Below are 15,007 nucleotides of genomic sequence, written 5' to 3'. Positions count from 1 at the left end.
GGAGCAACTAGGCCCGTGAGCCACAATTGCTGAGCCTGTGCTCCGCAACAAGAGAGGCCGCAATAGTGAGAGGCCCGCGCACCGCGGTGAAGAGTGGCCCCCACTTGCCGCAACTAGAGAAAGCCCTTGCACAAAAACAAAGACCCGGGCTTCCCTGGTGGCACAGTGGTTGAGAGTCTGCCTGGCAATGCAGGGGACACGGGTTCGAGCCCTGGTCTGGAAGGATCCCACATGCCGCAGAGCAACTGGGCCTGTGAGCCACAACTACTGAGCCTGCGCGTCTGGAGCCTGTGCTCCGCAACAAGAGAGGCCGTGATAGTGAGAGGACCGCGCACCGCGATGAAGAGGCACCCCCGTTTGCCGCAACTAGAGAAAGCCCTTGGGCAGAAACGAAGACCCAACGTAGCTAAAAATAAATAAATAATAAAAATAATAAAAATAAAGGAATTCCTTTAAAAAAAAAAAAAACTAAAACCTTAAGAAAAAAACAAAACGAAGACCCAACACAGCCATAAATAAATAAATTAAATTTTTTAAAAAAACCAAAAAAAAACTAATTCTTTCAGAGATTGCATGCATGATACTGAGATTATTTGGTTTTTTGTCTGTATAATTGGTTCTTCCCAATGTAAATTGATTTAATCCTTCATGGGACAATTCTTAAATGGTTTAACTATAGGTCCAGATCAACTAAATAAAGATATAACCTTATCTTTTAATCATCTAAAATCTCATTGTTATTGGATAAAGAAATAAAATATGATTTCAATAGCCATACAGATCTCATTCCAAAACTTGAAAGTTTTTTCAACATGCACTTAGCAGCCAGGGTTTCAAAGAGTTCATTAAATTCTTTTGCCTACCATGACATGTCCCCCAAAGGTATCATAATCAAAGAATTGGCACTGGTTTTCAGCGTAGCATGAGTCTTCCATTTCTCCTCGGATTACAATATTCTGGGTAAGAATTCCAACCTCAGCTCTCATGTCTACACCATCTATAATCTCACCCATGTGCAGGAACTGAGGCGTTTCTGGTTGATGACAGCAAAGCAAAAATAACATTAGAACAATGAAAACATAAAACTTATGTCAAAAAGATAGTCCTCTTTATTCTGTAACTCCAAGACATTATTAAAATTTATTGTTTTCTTCCATTCTTCAATACCTCAGAACCACAGAATCCCAGGAAGTAAAGATTTTAAGGATTATCTAGTTTAATCCCTTACTCAATGCCTTAACCCTCACTACCAACTATCAAACCCACACACAGAGAGCTTACTCCTCCCTGAAGTAGTTCAGTCCTCTCTTGAACAGCACCAATAATCTGGAATCTAACTAAGAATCCATGCTGTCTCTCTCTCGCTCTGCTTCCTGTCCATGTGCTCTTGTTCTACTCCCTTGAGGACACATGAAGACCCAGATGCATGTTGGATCTAGGAAAACGAATGGTTTTGTACATGTTGATAACAGAGTGTCAAGTTGTTTTTGCTTCTACTTCAAAGCTAAAGTAATCTGCACTTGGACATTAACAGTACAGAAATAACCATCTTTCCTTTCCCACTTCTTATTGTAATATTATTATGCACTTTTAAATTCCCACCTTTATTGGAAGCTTAGAAACACTTTAAGAACGAGCTTTTATCTGATCTTTACTATATAAACTCAGGAAGGAAAAATACAAATAAATCAAGGAGTTGAGATTATGGAGACTCATTATCATGTAGACTTGTTAACAAGAGTGGGAATTTCCAAATGAAATTAATGCCAGATCGTATCATGGTTTTTTAGCTTTTTGTTTTCTGCTTATGCCCTGTATTGTCAAGAAAGAAAAGTACAACACTGAATGAAACAAGAAAAAACTGCTAAGTGGGCCAATCCCATTTTTTTCTAAAGCAAAAAATTTTCCTTTAACCTTCAAAGCTCTAAATTACCCATTGAGTACTTATTAAATAGTTACTATAAATTATTTTGTTTTGTTTTTATTTTGTTTTATATCATAAATGTATAATTTTTATTACAGAAGCAAGGAACTATAATGAGTGAAATGCACAATGAATCCCATAATTGAGGCAATGAAGGAAGAAGCTTTGCCTATTACTAGGCTCAAAATAAGTACCTGGTAAATGTCAGTCATCCTTTATAAACACAGTTTACAGTAAGAATCTTATTGTACATTGCTCTCTCTCAAAAAATATATTATTCAAGATTATGATAGGAAATGTAGTTTTATGAAAATACCTTTTTGGTTCCATTTTAAATATATTAGTGAGATCTACTTTTTGCCAAGAAAGTAGACACTCAAAAACCATGAGTTTCATTTTTTTAATTAAAAAAAGAAAGACTTCTATTAAAAAATGAATCTGGTTTACTATTATTTAATAGTGGAAAATTAATAAGAAAGAAGTTGGAAAGGATCTTGAAAAAAGAAATCAATCCATCTAGTCTGCATCTTTTTTTTTTTAACATAGAAACTGGCACAAAAACACTGATTTGCCTATAACACATCATTAACAGCAACATTATTGCCCAATGACTACTTTTATCTAACATCCTCTGGGACTCTAGTGTTCAAAGCACCCCACTGCTAATAACTTCAATATTGATGAAGATGATGATGATGATGACGACTGAAGGGAAAACAAAGAATTCCAGGAGTCATATCTCAAAAAGAGTGTTTCCCAAGAAGCCTTCTGAGCAGTCTGATACCTTTGACTTTGACCTGGAAGCGGTTGCACTTGGGACAGGGGAGAAGAGTGAACTCCTCTGCTTGGTACATGGAATAGTCCGTGCTTGCGACCACAATCTGATCTCCAGGTTTCCAGCTACTAACGTCATCCAGCAGATGAAGTTTCACTCCATCCACGACCTCTACCCGGAAACCTGAAAGAGAAACACCTAAACCAAAAAGCAAGAACGAAAGTGATTTTTTTTTTCTAAAATCAACCCCCTCACTGACTCACAAATCAAAAGTTAAAATAAACACAAGTCAGCAATGCTTCAATTTGATCCATGCACAGGACGAGACAGGACATTAGCACACACATAATCTTAATATTAAGAATAAAAGCTTGCCTTAGGCAATCTCTCATTTCTGTGCCTTTTTTCATCCTTTAGTCTTTATCTACAGCATCCTTCCACTCTTAATTCGTCAACCAAGATACTATTCATCTGATAAAGTTCAGGCGAACCTTTAAGTACTTCCCAAACATCCTTGCTGGAAGTAACCTTTATCTCCGGTATTCTCATTCTGATATTCTCTCTGGTATGATTCATATCATTCCAATGGGAAGACAGCTCACCTCCTTGGAAGCTACATCAGTAAAGGCAGCAAAGTACATGCATCTGTGTATTCACTGCTCTGTCTCATAGTGCAGACTCATAAATGTCTACTGAAGGGATGAGTATTCCCACTATTATCTGCAATGTGACCTAAAGGCCACATGATAGTGCCCCAGTCCAACTCAGCTCCTTTCCTGGGATAACGTCAGGCTTGCAATCCAGGGACTACTAATTATTGATCTCTCCTAATACCTCCTTTTGAAATTCAGAGTTGGTTCCCAACTAGGCAGATGAAAACTGAAAAGTTGATCCAGCATCTCCATAACTTATACTCTTTAACATGCAACCAAGTGAAGAAGTGTTTCCTGCTTCTAAACTGTCCATGAAATAATCTGTCATGGTTCAAAAAGTGATTTAATGCAAATGAATATGGAATAGATGGAAGCTATGGAAAACATGGAAATGTGGGAAAACACCACATTTCAAAGGTATCTGTTTACTAACTGTATTTCACTATCATTCTTCTAATTAACTGGCAAACTACTCTGGGGCTACTTTAAGATACTGACTCTAAAAGTCGATGAAAGGAGTAAAAAAAACTCATTTACTCAAGTTAGGGGAATAAAAAAGAGGGAAATTTAGGCAAGGCACAAAGAGTAACACAAATATCCTTACAGTCTTGAGGATATCCTGATAAAACCTAACCTGAGCAAGTCTTGAATTCTGCTCCTTTAGACTCTGATCCACCATGTTTTCCTGTTTCTACAAAGCACCAAAAAAAAAAAAAGAAAAAAAAAAGAACCTAATAAATGTAAAGTGTTTTCTTTTTTTATATGTTTCTTGCATATAAATACTAAAGCCTATAATGGAATTCTGTCTAAATAATAATAATAACTCTAACAATAACGATAGCTAACAGTTGTGGGATTTCACATACATAACAACTTTTCATCAGAACAACTTTGAGGGCTTCCCTGGGTGGCGCAGTGGTTGAGAATCTGCCTGCCAATGCAGGGGACACGGGTTCGAGCCCTGGTCTGGGAAGATCCCACATGCCGTGGAGCGACTAGGCCCGTGAGCCACAATTGCTGAGCCTGCGCGTCTGGAGCCTGTGCTCCGCAACAAGAGAGGCCGCGATAGTGAAAGGCCAGCGCACCGCGATAAAGAGTGGCCCCCACTTGCCGCAACTAGAGAAAGCCCTCGCACAGAAACAAAGACCCAACACAGCCATAAATAAGTAAATAAATAAATAAATAAAATTAAAAAAAAAAACAAAAAAAAAAACTTTGAGATATAGGAACTATTATATGCATTAAAGATAAAGAAACCAAAGGTCAAGGAGTCTGACTGACAGCTGAAAAATGATAGAGCCCACAAATGAATGCTAATTTAATTCCAGAGTCCAATTTCCTAAACTCTACATCATTCCGCCTTCCCAAGAATCAAAACAGGCAGGTTAAAAGCAAAGGTAAACAAAAACCTCATGGTAGCAATGACAATCACTACCCCAAATTTCAGATTTTACCAAAAAGAATTATCTAAAAAAAGAACAACTAAGAAACATTAATTTTTTCATATAAAATTTCAATAATGCTTTAAAAAAGATTTCTAGATAAATAAGTTTTGGCTTAAAAGACCATCAGAATTTGTTTCTGTTTAAAGAAAAAAAAAAGCTAGGTTACATGGAAAATATCTGTATTGTTCGATTATTCCTCATTTTTTTCTGGCTGTAGAAGAAAATCCTACCTGAGATATCTCCTATTAGCACTACTGAATTGGAAGTATGAAAGGACGTAAGTTTTATCCTCCTTGCTTCCTGGAGACAATTTCTACCTCTTCCAGAAAATAGGAGCCACTGAGAACATAGAATACAAACAATATCCTACAGTAGACAGCTAGAATGTATCCTCTTCCAGAAGAGAGGAGTCATTGGTAATGTGGAAATGAAAGCAAAATTTCCCACAAAGGAAATGTTGACTCAAGGTTTGTCAGTGTTATTCTCTGCCTGGAGTCTCCCTGGAAGCAGTTCCACTAAACTCTTCATGCAGGCCCAATTTCCTGCTTAGAAATACTTCTCATCTACCTATGCTTTTTGCCAGAGGCAACCATGACGTGGTCAAAAGAGCAGTAGTCTTGGAGGCAGAAAGCTAAGGCTTGATTCCAGGTTCCTTATCCATAATAGAAACCATCTCCTCACCTCAGACTCAGAAGGCTGCTTAGATGGAACATGTGAAAGTCCCTGTTACATACCAGGAACTCTGTTTTAAAGCAAAAGACGTTCTCTCTTTAATTACAAGGACACAAAATACACCCAGGTCATGTTTGCATTATTGTTAAAATAGCTAACCTTTATTTAGTGCTTACTATATACACTGTGCTAAAAAACTTCATATTCTTCGCATTTGATACTCACAGCAGCTCTATGTGGTAGTTTCCATTATTATCCCCATTTTTCAGATGAGGAAACTGAGGGTTAGGAAGTTAAAGTCACATGCCCATCATCATATAGTAAGTAAAAGAGCTGGGATATGAACCCAGGCATTCTGTCTCCAGAAATCCTTTTCAGTGAATACTTTGCTACAGTGCTGCTCAAAACAGAGTTATAAGCTCAGTCTAAAATAAACCTTTCTGGCTAATTACAGATGTAATAAAGCACTTTTTAATGACTCATTTCACATTAATTTTGGTTGGAAAAAAAAGCTGGTGGGCAAGCACAGACAGAAGGCTGCCTATCTACCTGGAGCCAAAAAAATCTAGCAGCAAAGTCGGTTAAGTACAGAAATTCTGCAGTGAACATCCTTAAGAGAAAAAAATCAGAGCATCAGTGCTAGACATGATAGTTCTTCTAAAAGGTGGATTATTATTTTTAAAATATGCTGAAGAAAAAGTAAAGACCTAAGGTAACTTTACAATACATTATTTAAGGAGAGGAAAGCAGGTTAAAACAAAATGAACACTAGGGGAGGCAACATAGATTGAAGAGTGCTAATTAACTCTGAATGATAGGGTTAAACATTAATTTTAACTTTGTACTTTTCTGTGTTTTCCAATTTGTCCATAAGATAAATGTAGTAGCTGGATTATCAAGGAAAAATTGCTAAGAAAATGAGTAATTTGTTTATACAGCATGTGTTCAAAGGTAACATTTGCCAACACGTCTATGTAACGAGAAAATCTAAAGTACAAGATCATTTCACTGTCACAGAACATAACCAAAGACAGCTCACCCGATCACATCCAGATTGGTTCAACTGGTACCAAATCCAGGAAGCAAATCCATTAACTACACCATATGACTCAAGAATGAAGAACAAAAGTCCAATTGGGGGGTGCCTAAACTAGATCATTTTCTAGTCCAGAAAAAACTCTTGAGTCTAAAAGATTATGTACAGTAGGGAAACTATAAGTTTCATCTTTAACCAGTTGAGAAATCTAAACAGACTGTCATTTGAATACAATACCACTTTAAAAAAAAAATCTGTCACAATACTTACCAATGTCTTACAAGAGTATAAACTGTACTCGCCTACCTTCAATCCATTCACTATAAGCAGTCACAGAGAACTTCTGACCATCCACAGTATAAAATTCTCTTTGGGCAAGAGCCTTTCCTCCACTACTATGATTCTCATAGTTTCTCACAGATTCATTGCAAGAAGTACTTCCACCATCAATGACACCAACCAAAGCCCAAGCTTGCCTAGAAGGAAAATAAGCAGGTGCATTTGATTATTTGTCATGGTACTGACCCAAATCCCCGACACAGATGTTATGACAGGTGCTGTTAATTCTATTTCATTTTTGTCAATCCCTCCACCTCTTTTTCCATGTGTGGTTGCAAGTCCAAACTTGACTGAAATAACTGACATCACAGAAGAAAATGCACCTGAATTTTAAATCCTTGTTTGTCCAGCTCTGTAACAGGTGAAACACTGATGACTATGACTTCAATTAATCATTGACTTCCTTCCTCAATGCACACCCATTTCATTCCTATATCATTCTGGGCACAAACCCATTTCTTTTTAAATGATTATTACCTGCTCTCTTTTCCACTCTCCTCTCTGCTATGTTCTCAAATCTAGCTGCATAATAGAATCACACGGAGCTTTAGGAATACATCCATGCTTAGACCCAGCCCTCGCTGATGCAAACAACATCTCTACAGGTGGGGCCTGGCATTAGTCTGTTTTTAAAGTTCCCCAGATGCCACGATTGTGCAGCCACACTGGAGAACCACCAAGTTAGAGCAGTGGTTCTCAAACTCTGTAGGCATCAGGATCACCTGGAGGGCTTGTTAAATCAGATTGCTGGGCCCCACCTTCTGATTGTTTGAGGCGGGGCCATAGAATTTGCATTTATGACAAGTTCCCAAGTGATGCTGATGCTGCTGGTCTGGGAACCACACTGAGAACCTCTGAGTCACAGGTCAGAGGTTAGAGCCTTAGGTATCAACCTTAACTGCACAAATTGCAGGGGGGTGTGTCCTAGCCTTCAGAGATCCTGAGGTAAATGATGTAGGGTGGGCCCTGGGCGTGGGATTTTTTTTAAGATCTCATGTATGCAAACAAGGCTGAGCACCACTCAATTATTGGTTTCTTAATATTCTTAAATTAAAACCGTAGAATCACTATCCAATAGATTTAAATTTTTACATGCTTTATATCTATTTGTTGAAAGCAGTACGTTTGAAAAACACCATTTTATTTCTGTGATACTGTGATAAACATCCCAGGGACTTTGCTCAAGCTTGTGGCAAAATCAATCAAAAAAAAAAGAAAGATAAAAAGTCAGAAAATTTGCCTTAAGACTCCTGGTTTAAAACATGAGAAGAAAAATGTCAACTTCCTACTGTAGAAAAAAAAAAAAGCCAAATGTAATCTATGCTAGACAGATGGCTGGATATTCACGGATGAAAGTTAACCAAAGCATGCCTACAACCTTACAGATTCTACACCCACCCCTGCGTGGATTAGCTACTCTTTGGCCGACTGTGCTTTATAGCTCTATTTATATTCCTTGATACAGCAGAAAGAATCAAACGAAGAATGTCTCAATTTATTATCTCCTGTGTGAGAGGGAAGAGGAAGAATATCAGAGGCTTCCTTTATTTACCAGAACTGCCTCAGCAACTATAAAACAATGTTCTATTCTATTGATATGATCTCCAAAACACTCCTACTTCCCTCCTCCACTTGAGGAAAATTTCAGCATGCCAGAACATTATCTTCAAAGGGGCATGTTTATGTACCCTGGAGATAATGTCAATGCAATGGAATGTTGGCAAAGGATCACAACTCTAATTCCTCCATCAAATCAGCAGCAATATTTCTAAATTCTAAAGGGAATTTAGAAACAGTAGGGAGAGGAACCCAAAAAAAGTCAAACAAAATATTCATAGCTAATGAACACACAAACCTAGAACAATAATGACATAAAGAAACAAAAGTTGTAATCTCCGGTATTACTGGATAGTGAAACAAAGTAGGTGTCTGACTTTGAACAGACCACACTTCCATTCATAGGTCTATAAATTATAGAAATATGTGTACATGAGCATGAAGAGATGGATAAAAGAACACTCAGAGAAGCACATTTTATAAGAGAGGTCCGAACTGGACAAGCACCCAGATGTCCAGCAGTAAATACACTGTGCTATAGTCATACAACAGAAAATAAACAACGATGAAAATAAGCCACCCTGCATGCACCTGCATGCACCCATGCATGTCGTTTATGCAACATAAATGACACTCAATAACGAGGCTGAGCAAAGAAGCCAGACACAAAATATAACATATTGTCTGCTTCCATTTATATGAAGTTCAAAGACAGGCAAACCTGAACTTGAGTGTTCTCCACAAATCCAGGGGAGTGGTTTACCTTTGGTGAACAGAGGGAGTGGTCAGTGAACAGGATGGGATAGGATGGGGGCTTCCAGGACACTGGCAACGTTCTCTTTCTTGATCTGGGTGGTAGCTACCCCGATATCACATGGTGATAAGTCATTAAACTCTACATTCTTGTTTTTAGCACTTTTCTGTATATGTATAATATTTAATTAAATCACCACCACCCTCCCCCCCCCAAAAAAAACCACCTCTAAGCCCTCCTTCTCTACAGCCTACACAGTATACTCCTAAACTTCCCTCGGGCTTCTCACCTTTGGGAAGCCTCTACTGATTCCCCAAGGCTCCTTCTATTTGCACTCCCATCATACCCTGTAGCTGCACTAAGTGTCTCATTGTATGATCCCTTTCTACTTAGGTCTCTGTTTATCCACCAGATTAAAAGAGGACTCTGAAACAGTGTCCTTTCATCTAAGCATCTATGGGTACCCGGCGCTTAGAATCCCCTAAATATTCCCTGGGTGAGTAAAACGCATTTTAAGAACATTACAGATGCTTTTTCTTCACTAATTTTTGTCTTCTTAACTTTCTCTACAATATCTATAGATAATATTCCATTCCAACACTGACCAAAGAAAAAATAATAACTAGATCAACCAACCATCAAAGGAAAAAAATAATAACTAGATCATTTCAACATGGGAGTTTTGAAGTCCTCTTGCTTTTCACTGCAGATATTCCCTGACTTTATTGTGAACAGTAAGCAGAATTAAAACTTCTGTTTTTTTTTGAATTAATTGTTGAGCCAGCTGCTTCCCCAGAACCCAGAACTGCATTAGGAAATCATGATTAACTAGACTATGGTATAAGAACACAAGAATAAATTGTAGGAATGAATCCTACTATCTGGATGAACCTCGTAGCCCTCCAACTTGTGCTTCCTCACATGTACCAGGGCCCCAGAGGCCTGTGCCAATCAGATTCAAATTAAAGGATTCAAAAAAAAAAAAAAAAAAAGAAAGAAAGAAAAAGAAAACTGTGCATGTTCCACCCCTCCTCAATCTTTTCAGACAACTTTTACACCTTAGCACGGAATTGGGCCCTAACCTTTCAACTCATAAGGTGCCTCAATTAGCCTGAGTTTCATATGATCTTCAGAAGATAATAAAAGAAGGAAGTCAATCTCCTTAAACTGCCTGATTGCTTTTCAGTACGTTTCTGTTCTTAATTTTTCACAAGCCCAATGCTAAGGTTCACAAAGTGCTTCATAAACCAAAGCCAAGAAAAGAACTTTGTAAACAGTCTTCTGTCCTCCAGTTCAAAGCAAGAGGCAACCAGACTTCCAAATGGTAGTGGCCATTCTGGCCCCGGAAGTCAGACTGTGAAGTGTTTTGTTTCTTTCTCCATCCCGCTCTCCTCTCACACAGACACAGATGCTAATACATAGCAGGAAGGAAAGTAAAGAGATATGTATGCCCACCTGTAGCCCAGTCCTTGGATCAGCTTACTTCCCAGCCGGTCCTGGATCATTTGTATGGTTCCTTGTAAGAGGCTTTTGACTGCTGAATCTCCAACAGCTATGGCAACAATCCGTCCTGGATCCTGGTCTCTCAGGAATTTCTGAAGTCGCCTACTTTCATTGTGGTATTCGTGGGTATCAAACCTCTCAATTTCCAAAATTTTGGCTGTGTCTTGGTCAATGACCCTCACATTGAGGCCCCTGGAAAAGTCCTTTTCAAAGGCATGGGAGCCAAAGGTCAAGCCTGAGGAATTCAGAGTTCTCACCAACAGCGTCCACGATGCCTTCTGTGCCCCGTGTAATTCCAGTGTCCCGCCGGCTTCCACACCAATAAATTTTTTGCCAAATGTTGGCATACTTTCACCTTCATCTGACTTGCCATACAAGGCAATTGTCGCTTTGGATTTATAGCGGCAATTTTCTGCTCCAATATGAAGCGCCCCACCATCCTTGATCAGGATGTAACGAGTCCTCAAAGTAATATTTCTGGATCCATCTTTATCATCCCCAAATACAAGCAGTCCTGCAGGGAATAACACTAAGTAAGCCAACTTCTGAAACATCTTTCTGAGGTACAGAGAAATAAATTTCATCTTAAGAGGGGAAAAAAGCACTTCCGCATTTAAGTTGGGAAAAAGAATTTACTAGAAGTCTGCTTAGAAAATTGAACCTGTTTTCAAAACATATTAAACGAAGAAATGGAGAGTTCATATCTCAACACCCTAAAAATGCCCATGTGTATGAATTTCAATCAATTCACTTTAAAGGTAAACCATTTCTAGAAAAATATCTAAGACTCCACCAATCTGAATCTCACTTTCACATATGTTAACCCACATTAACTCTCTCATCACTGTCCATAGTTGTAACAAAGATTTAGCTATGAGAGATGACCTTCTGGACTATTCCCTTTTCTATAAATCAAGGGTCTTGACTTGAGTGATTTCTAAGGCCCTTCCAGCTCTTGAATTCTACTGTTCTACCTTAGGAACTTTTCCTGTCTCCATGGTTAGAGTGACACCACATCCTAAAAGCTAAGAATAGTTTTCTACATACAGAACATCAAACGTTGCCCTGTAGTAAAGAGCAACCTTGCTGTTCCCATAGACAGGGACCGCTACTTACCTCCATCCTTAATGACTATAGAATTCACTGTGGCATCTGAGGTCAGGCGGAACATATCTCCCTCCTTGATAACAACTTGTTTTGCAGAATCTTGTCCTGGATCCCAGTTCCTGAGACGGGGGTTTTGATCTGGGCAATTCTCTATAAAACAATGCAACATCGATATCCCATTAACCAACAATATGCAAAAATACCTTTAGCCAAATCCAAGTACTACCATCATTTATTGCAACCTGCAAGTAATGGGCTAACATATTTTAATTTCCTTCCATAAGGATGGAAGTCCCATCCATCCCACCAAGCAGAGATGTGTCAAATCCTTTACTTCCTCAACATATAAAAAAGGTTTCATCACAAAACCAAGTCGCCATCCTCTAGTTTGGGTCAGAGTCCACAAGGTGAAAACAGAGTTCGCCTGAACTATCTACTCTGGAAATAAATCAACAGTAAGAGGCAAAACTCTGAATTGTTCTTGGACCCACTCTAGAAAGCCGTTTTAGAAAAGAAAATATGTTCACAACACACTGATAAATAAAAAATAGAAATTGCTAAGCAATATGTATATTAGGTCTTCCCAGGTTCCTTCCTATGCACAGTGAATCATAAAGTAGGTGATAATAGCACTTCTTTCATTCCAAAGGCAGCTGCTGATAAACATCACTATCTTCAGACATGTACACTTTCCCAGCAAAGCTGCAAGAGCCAAATGGCCAAAGAATGACTTCTCATTTTCAGAGATGAGGAAACGGCAGATTAGAGAAGCCAAACCCTAGATTACTCAGCAAGTTGAGTGATATGGAAGTTCCCCTTTAAGAAATGAGGTTTACTTTCCTTGTAGCATTTCTTTACTAGAATTAGAATTTTCCTCTTGAGGGACTTCCCTGGTGGTACAGTGGGTAACACTTCGTGCTCCCAATGCAGGGGGGACTGGGTTCGATCCCTGGTAGGGGAACTAGATCTCACATGCATGCCGCAACTAAGAGTCCGGAGGCCGCAATGCCGCAACTAAGAAGTCTGCACACAGCTAAGACCTGGCGCAGCGGAAATAAATAAATAAATAAATAAATATTTCTTTAAAAAAAAATAGATGTGTATAGTGTACATAGTACGTTAGTAACGTGTAAGATATGTTAAAAAAAAAGAATTGACTTCCCTGGTGGCACAGTGGTTAAGAATCCACCTGCCAATGTAGGGGACACGGGTTTGAGCCCTGGTCCGGGAAGATCCCACATGCCGCGGAGCAACTAAGCCCGTGCGCCACAACTACTGAGCCTGCGCTCTAGAGCCTGTGAGCCACAACTACTGAGCCCATGCACAACTACTGAAGCTCGCGTGCCGCAACTACTGAAGCCTGTGGGCCTAGAGCCCGTGCTCCACAACAAGAGAAGCCACCGCAATGAGAAGCCCGCACACCACAACGAAGAGCAGCCCCCACTCGCCACAACTAGAGAAAGCCCGCGCTCAGCAACGAAGCCCCAACGCAGCCAAAAATAAATTAATTAATTAATTTTAAATAATAAAATAAAAAATAAATGGACTGTTTAAAAAAAAAGAATTTGCCTCTTGAATAGATGATGAAGAAAACATAAAAGTATTTTGCATTGCCACAGCTATTTAATGCATGAGACATTTAGTTTCTGCTATAATTTGGAAGAAAAGAGAGGAAAAAAATCACACCAATTTTGACCAACTAATGACCAGGTAGTTATTGAGGATCAATTTGTCCACTCTGGACTAGATAGTGTAAAATTTATAAAGTATATAATTTATAAAATTTAGAATGAGCTCACAGCTCTCAGAGCATATAATCTAGCTTGGGAGAAAAAGCCGCCGTGTATGAAATAATACTGAACAATGTGGTAGCTACTTTAAATGCAAAAGAGCTCACAGAAAGGAGGGGTGGGGCTAGAGTAACTGATGCAGCTTCAATGGAGCAGATGACACTAGACATAGATCCCCAAAGGGTGGATAGTATTTAAATAAGAGGAGCATGAAGGGGAGATAAGAATACCAGTGATACAAATATCCCTTACTATCCAAGTCCATTTGGTTGCTCATTTAGAATACCAAGATATAGCCTACATTTAAACTAAGCAAAGATAAGAATGGACAGGATATGCTTGCAAATCATATGAAGGTGGAAGGTATATGTTGGGGGATAATATGAGAAAAAGTAGAGACACTGGGTACATAACAAAGATATAATTTTTTATAGGAAGAAAATTGTGATTCCTCATTTTGAACTTGCACACCACTAATGCAAGCATCTATTTCTAAGCATTCATGTTGGCTCACGCTTTCTCTGAGGTGATAATAACCACTACAGTTAAAATTAGTCCCACTAGCTAAGACCTTGGCAATTATTTCATGGAATTAGTTCTTCTCCTAGCAGTTTCATAATCATTGATATTTAATTCTGATAAATCAATGATCATCACTATTATACTAAGAATAATCCTTAAACTTTTATTCCCATCGAAGAAACAAAACACGTCTTGAATTCATTCTGAGGATTTCTTGAGCTTTTCTTCTACCTCCCTCTCTACCCATAAAACATTTAGCTGGAATGCTCCATGATATCATAAGCAAATGTAGGCCCCAGGTAACAAGCACTGTACCCAGGTACAGAAGGAAATCCCGAAGGAATCTAAGTCTCAAAAGATCTAGAGCCTACTATAATAGTTATATAATTCCTCTTAATTGTTTATAATTATTCCCCAGGAAAGCATGCTTCATTAGAAATTTTTTATCACCAAAAATTCCAGTCTGTTTTTTTCCAGTAAAGTACACTTAATGAGAAAATATATAGTCTGCAGAAAGCATCAAAAAAATAGCTTAGCTAGCCCCACCTTCTCAGCTACCCATTTGTTGAGTAGTGGATGCATTATCAAAGTTACACAACAGCAATAACCACAGTGAGGCTGATCCTGAAATATTTCAGCATACCAGATCTTTCCACTGATATTCTGGCCTTATACTGCCAAAATGTGAAACTAAACGATGTTGATTCAAGGAACCACATCAGCAATTCAATGTCTTAGCTGGAATATGAAAACACCAATTAAAGCCACAGATTTCAGCTCTGATTTTCCATAATCTAGCATCCCTTTACTGTAGATTACTTGGAAAGAATGAATCAACAGCAGTGAATTTGGTTATTCCTCTGGAGAAAAGGGGAGAGAAAGTCAATGCTATGTGCAATGGAAAGCAAAGTTGCAAGTTCTTTATGTGGT

The 15,007-nt window shown here is 38.6% G+C and overlaps 1 protein-coding gene across 3 annotated transcripts in view; it reads right to left on the bottom strand.

Moving 5' to 3' along the window:
- The window catches only part of CEMIP2 (cell migration inducing hyaluronidase 2), a 77,556-nt gene that overhangs the window by 45,320 nt on the left and 17,229 nt on the right, over window positions 1–15,007 (bottom strand). For all 3 annotated transcript variants that reach the window (XM_061200345.1, XM_061200343.1, XM_061200344.1), the window contains exons 3-7: window positions 11,775–11,915; window positions 10,611–11,172; window positions 6,812–6,981; window positions 2,709–2,897; window positions 864–1,033 (exon numbers count right to left, since the gene is read on the bottom strand). In XM_061200345.1, coding sequence (XP_061056328.1) covers window positions 864–1,033; window positions 2,709–2,897; window positions 6,812–6,981; window positions 10,611–11,172; window positions 11,775–11,915 — 1,232 coding nt within the window. The remainder of the gene's footprint in view (window positions 1–863; window positions 1,034–2,708; window positions 2,898–6,811; window positions 6,982–10,610; window positions 11,173–11,774; window positions 11,916–15,007) is intronic.

The sequence above is a fragment of the Eubalaena glacialis genome, chromosome 9 (assembly GCF_028564815.1).
Source record: "Eubalaena glacialis isolate mEubGla1 chromosome 9, mEubGla1.1.hap2.+ XY, whole genome shotgun sequence".
Classification (NCBI taxonomy): domain Eukaryota; kingdom Metazoa; phylum Chordata; class Mammalia; order Artiodactyla; family Balaenidae; genus Eubalaena; species Eubalaena glacialis.
This window is presented reverse-complemented; position numbering and strand designations above follow the sequence as displayed.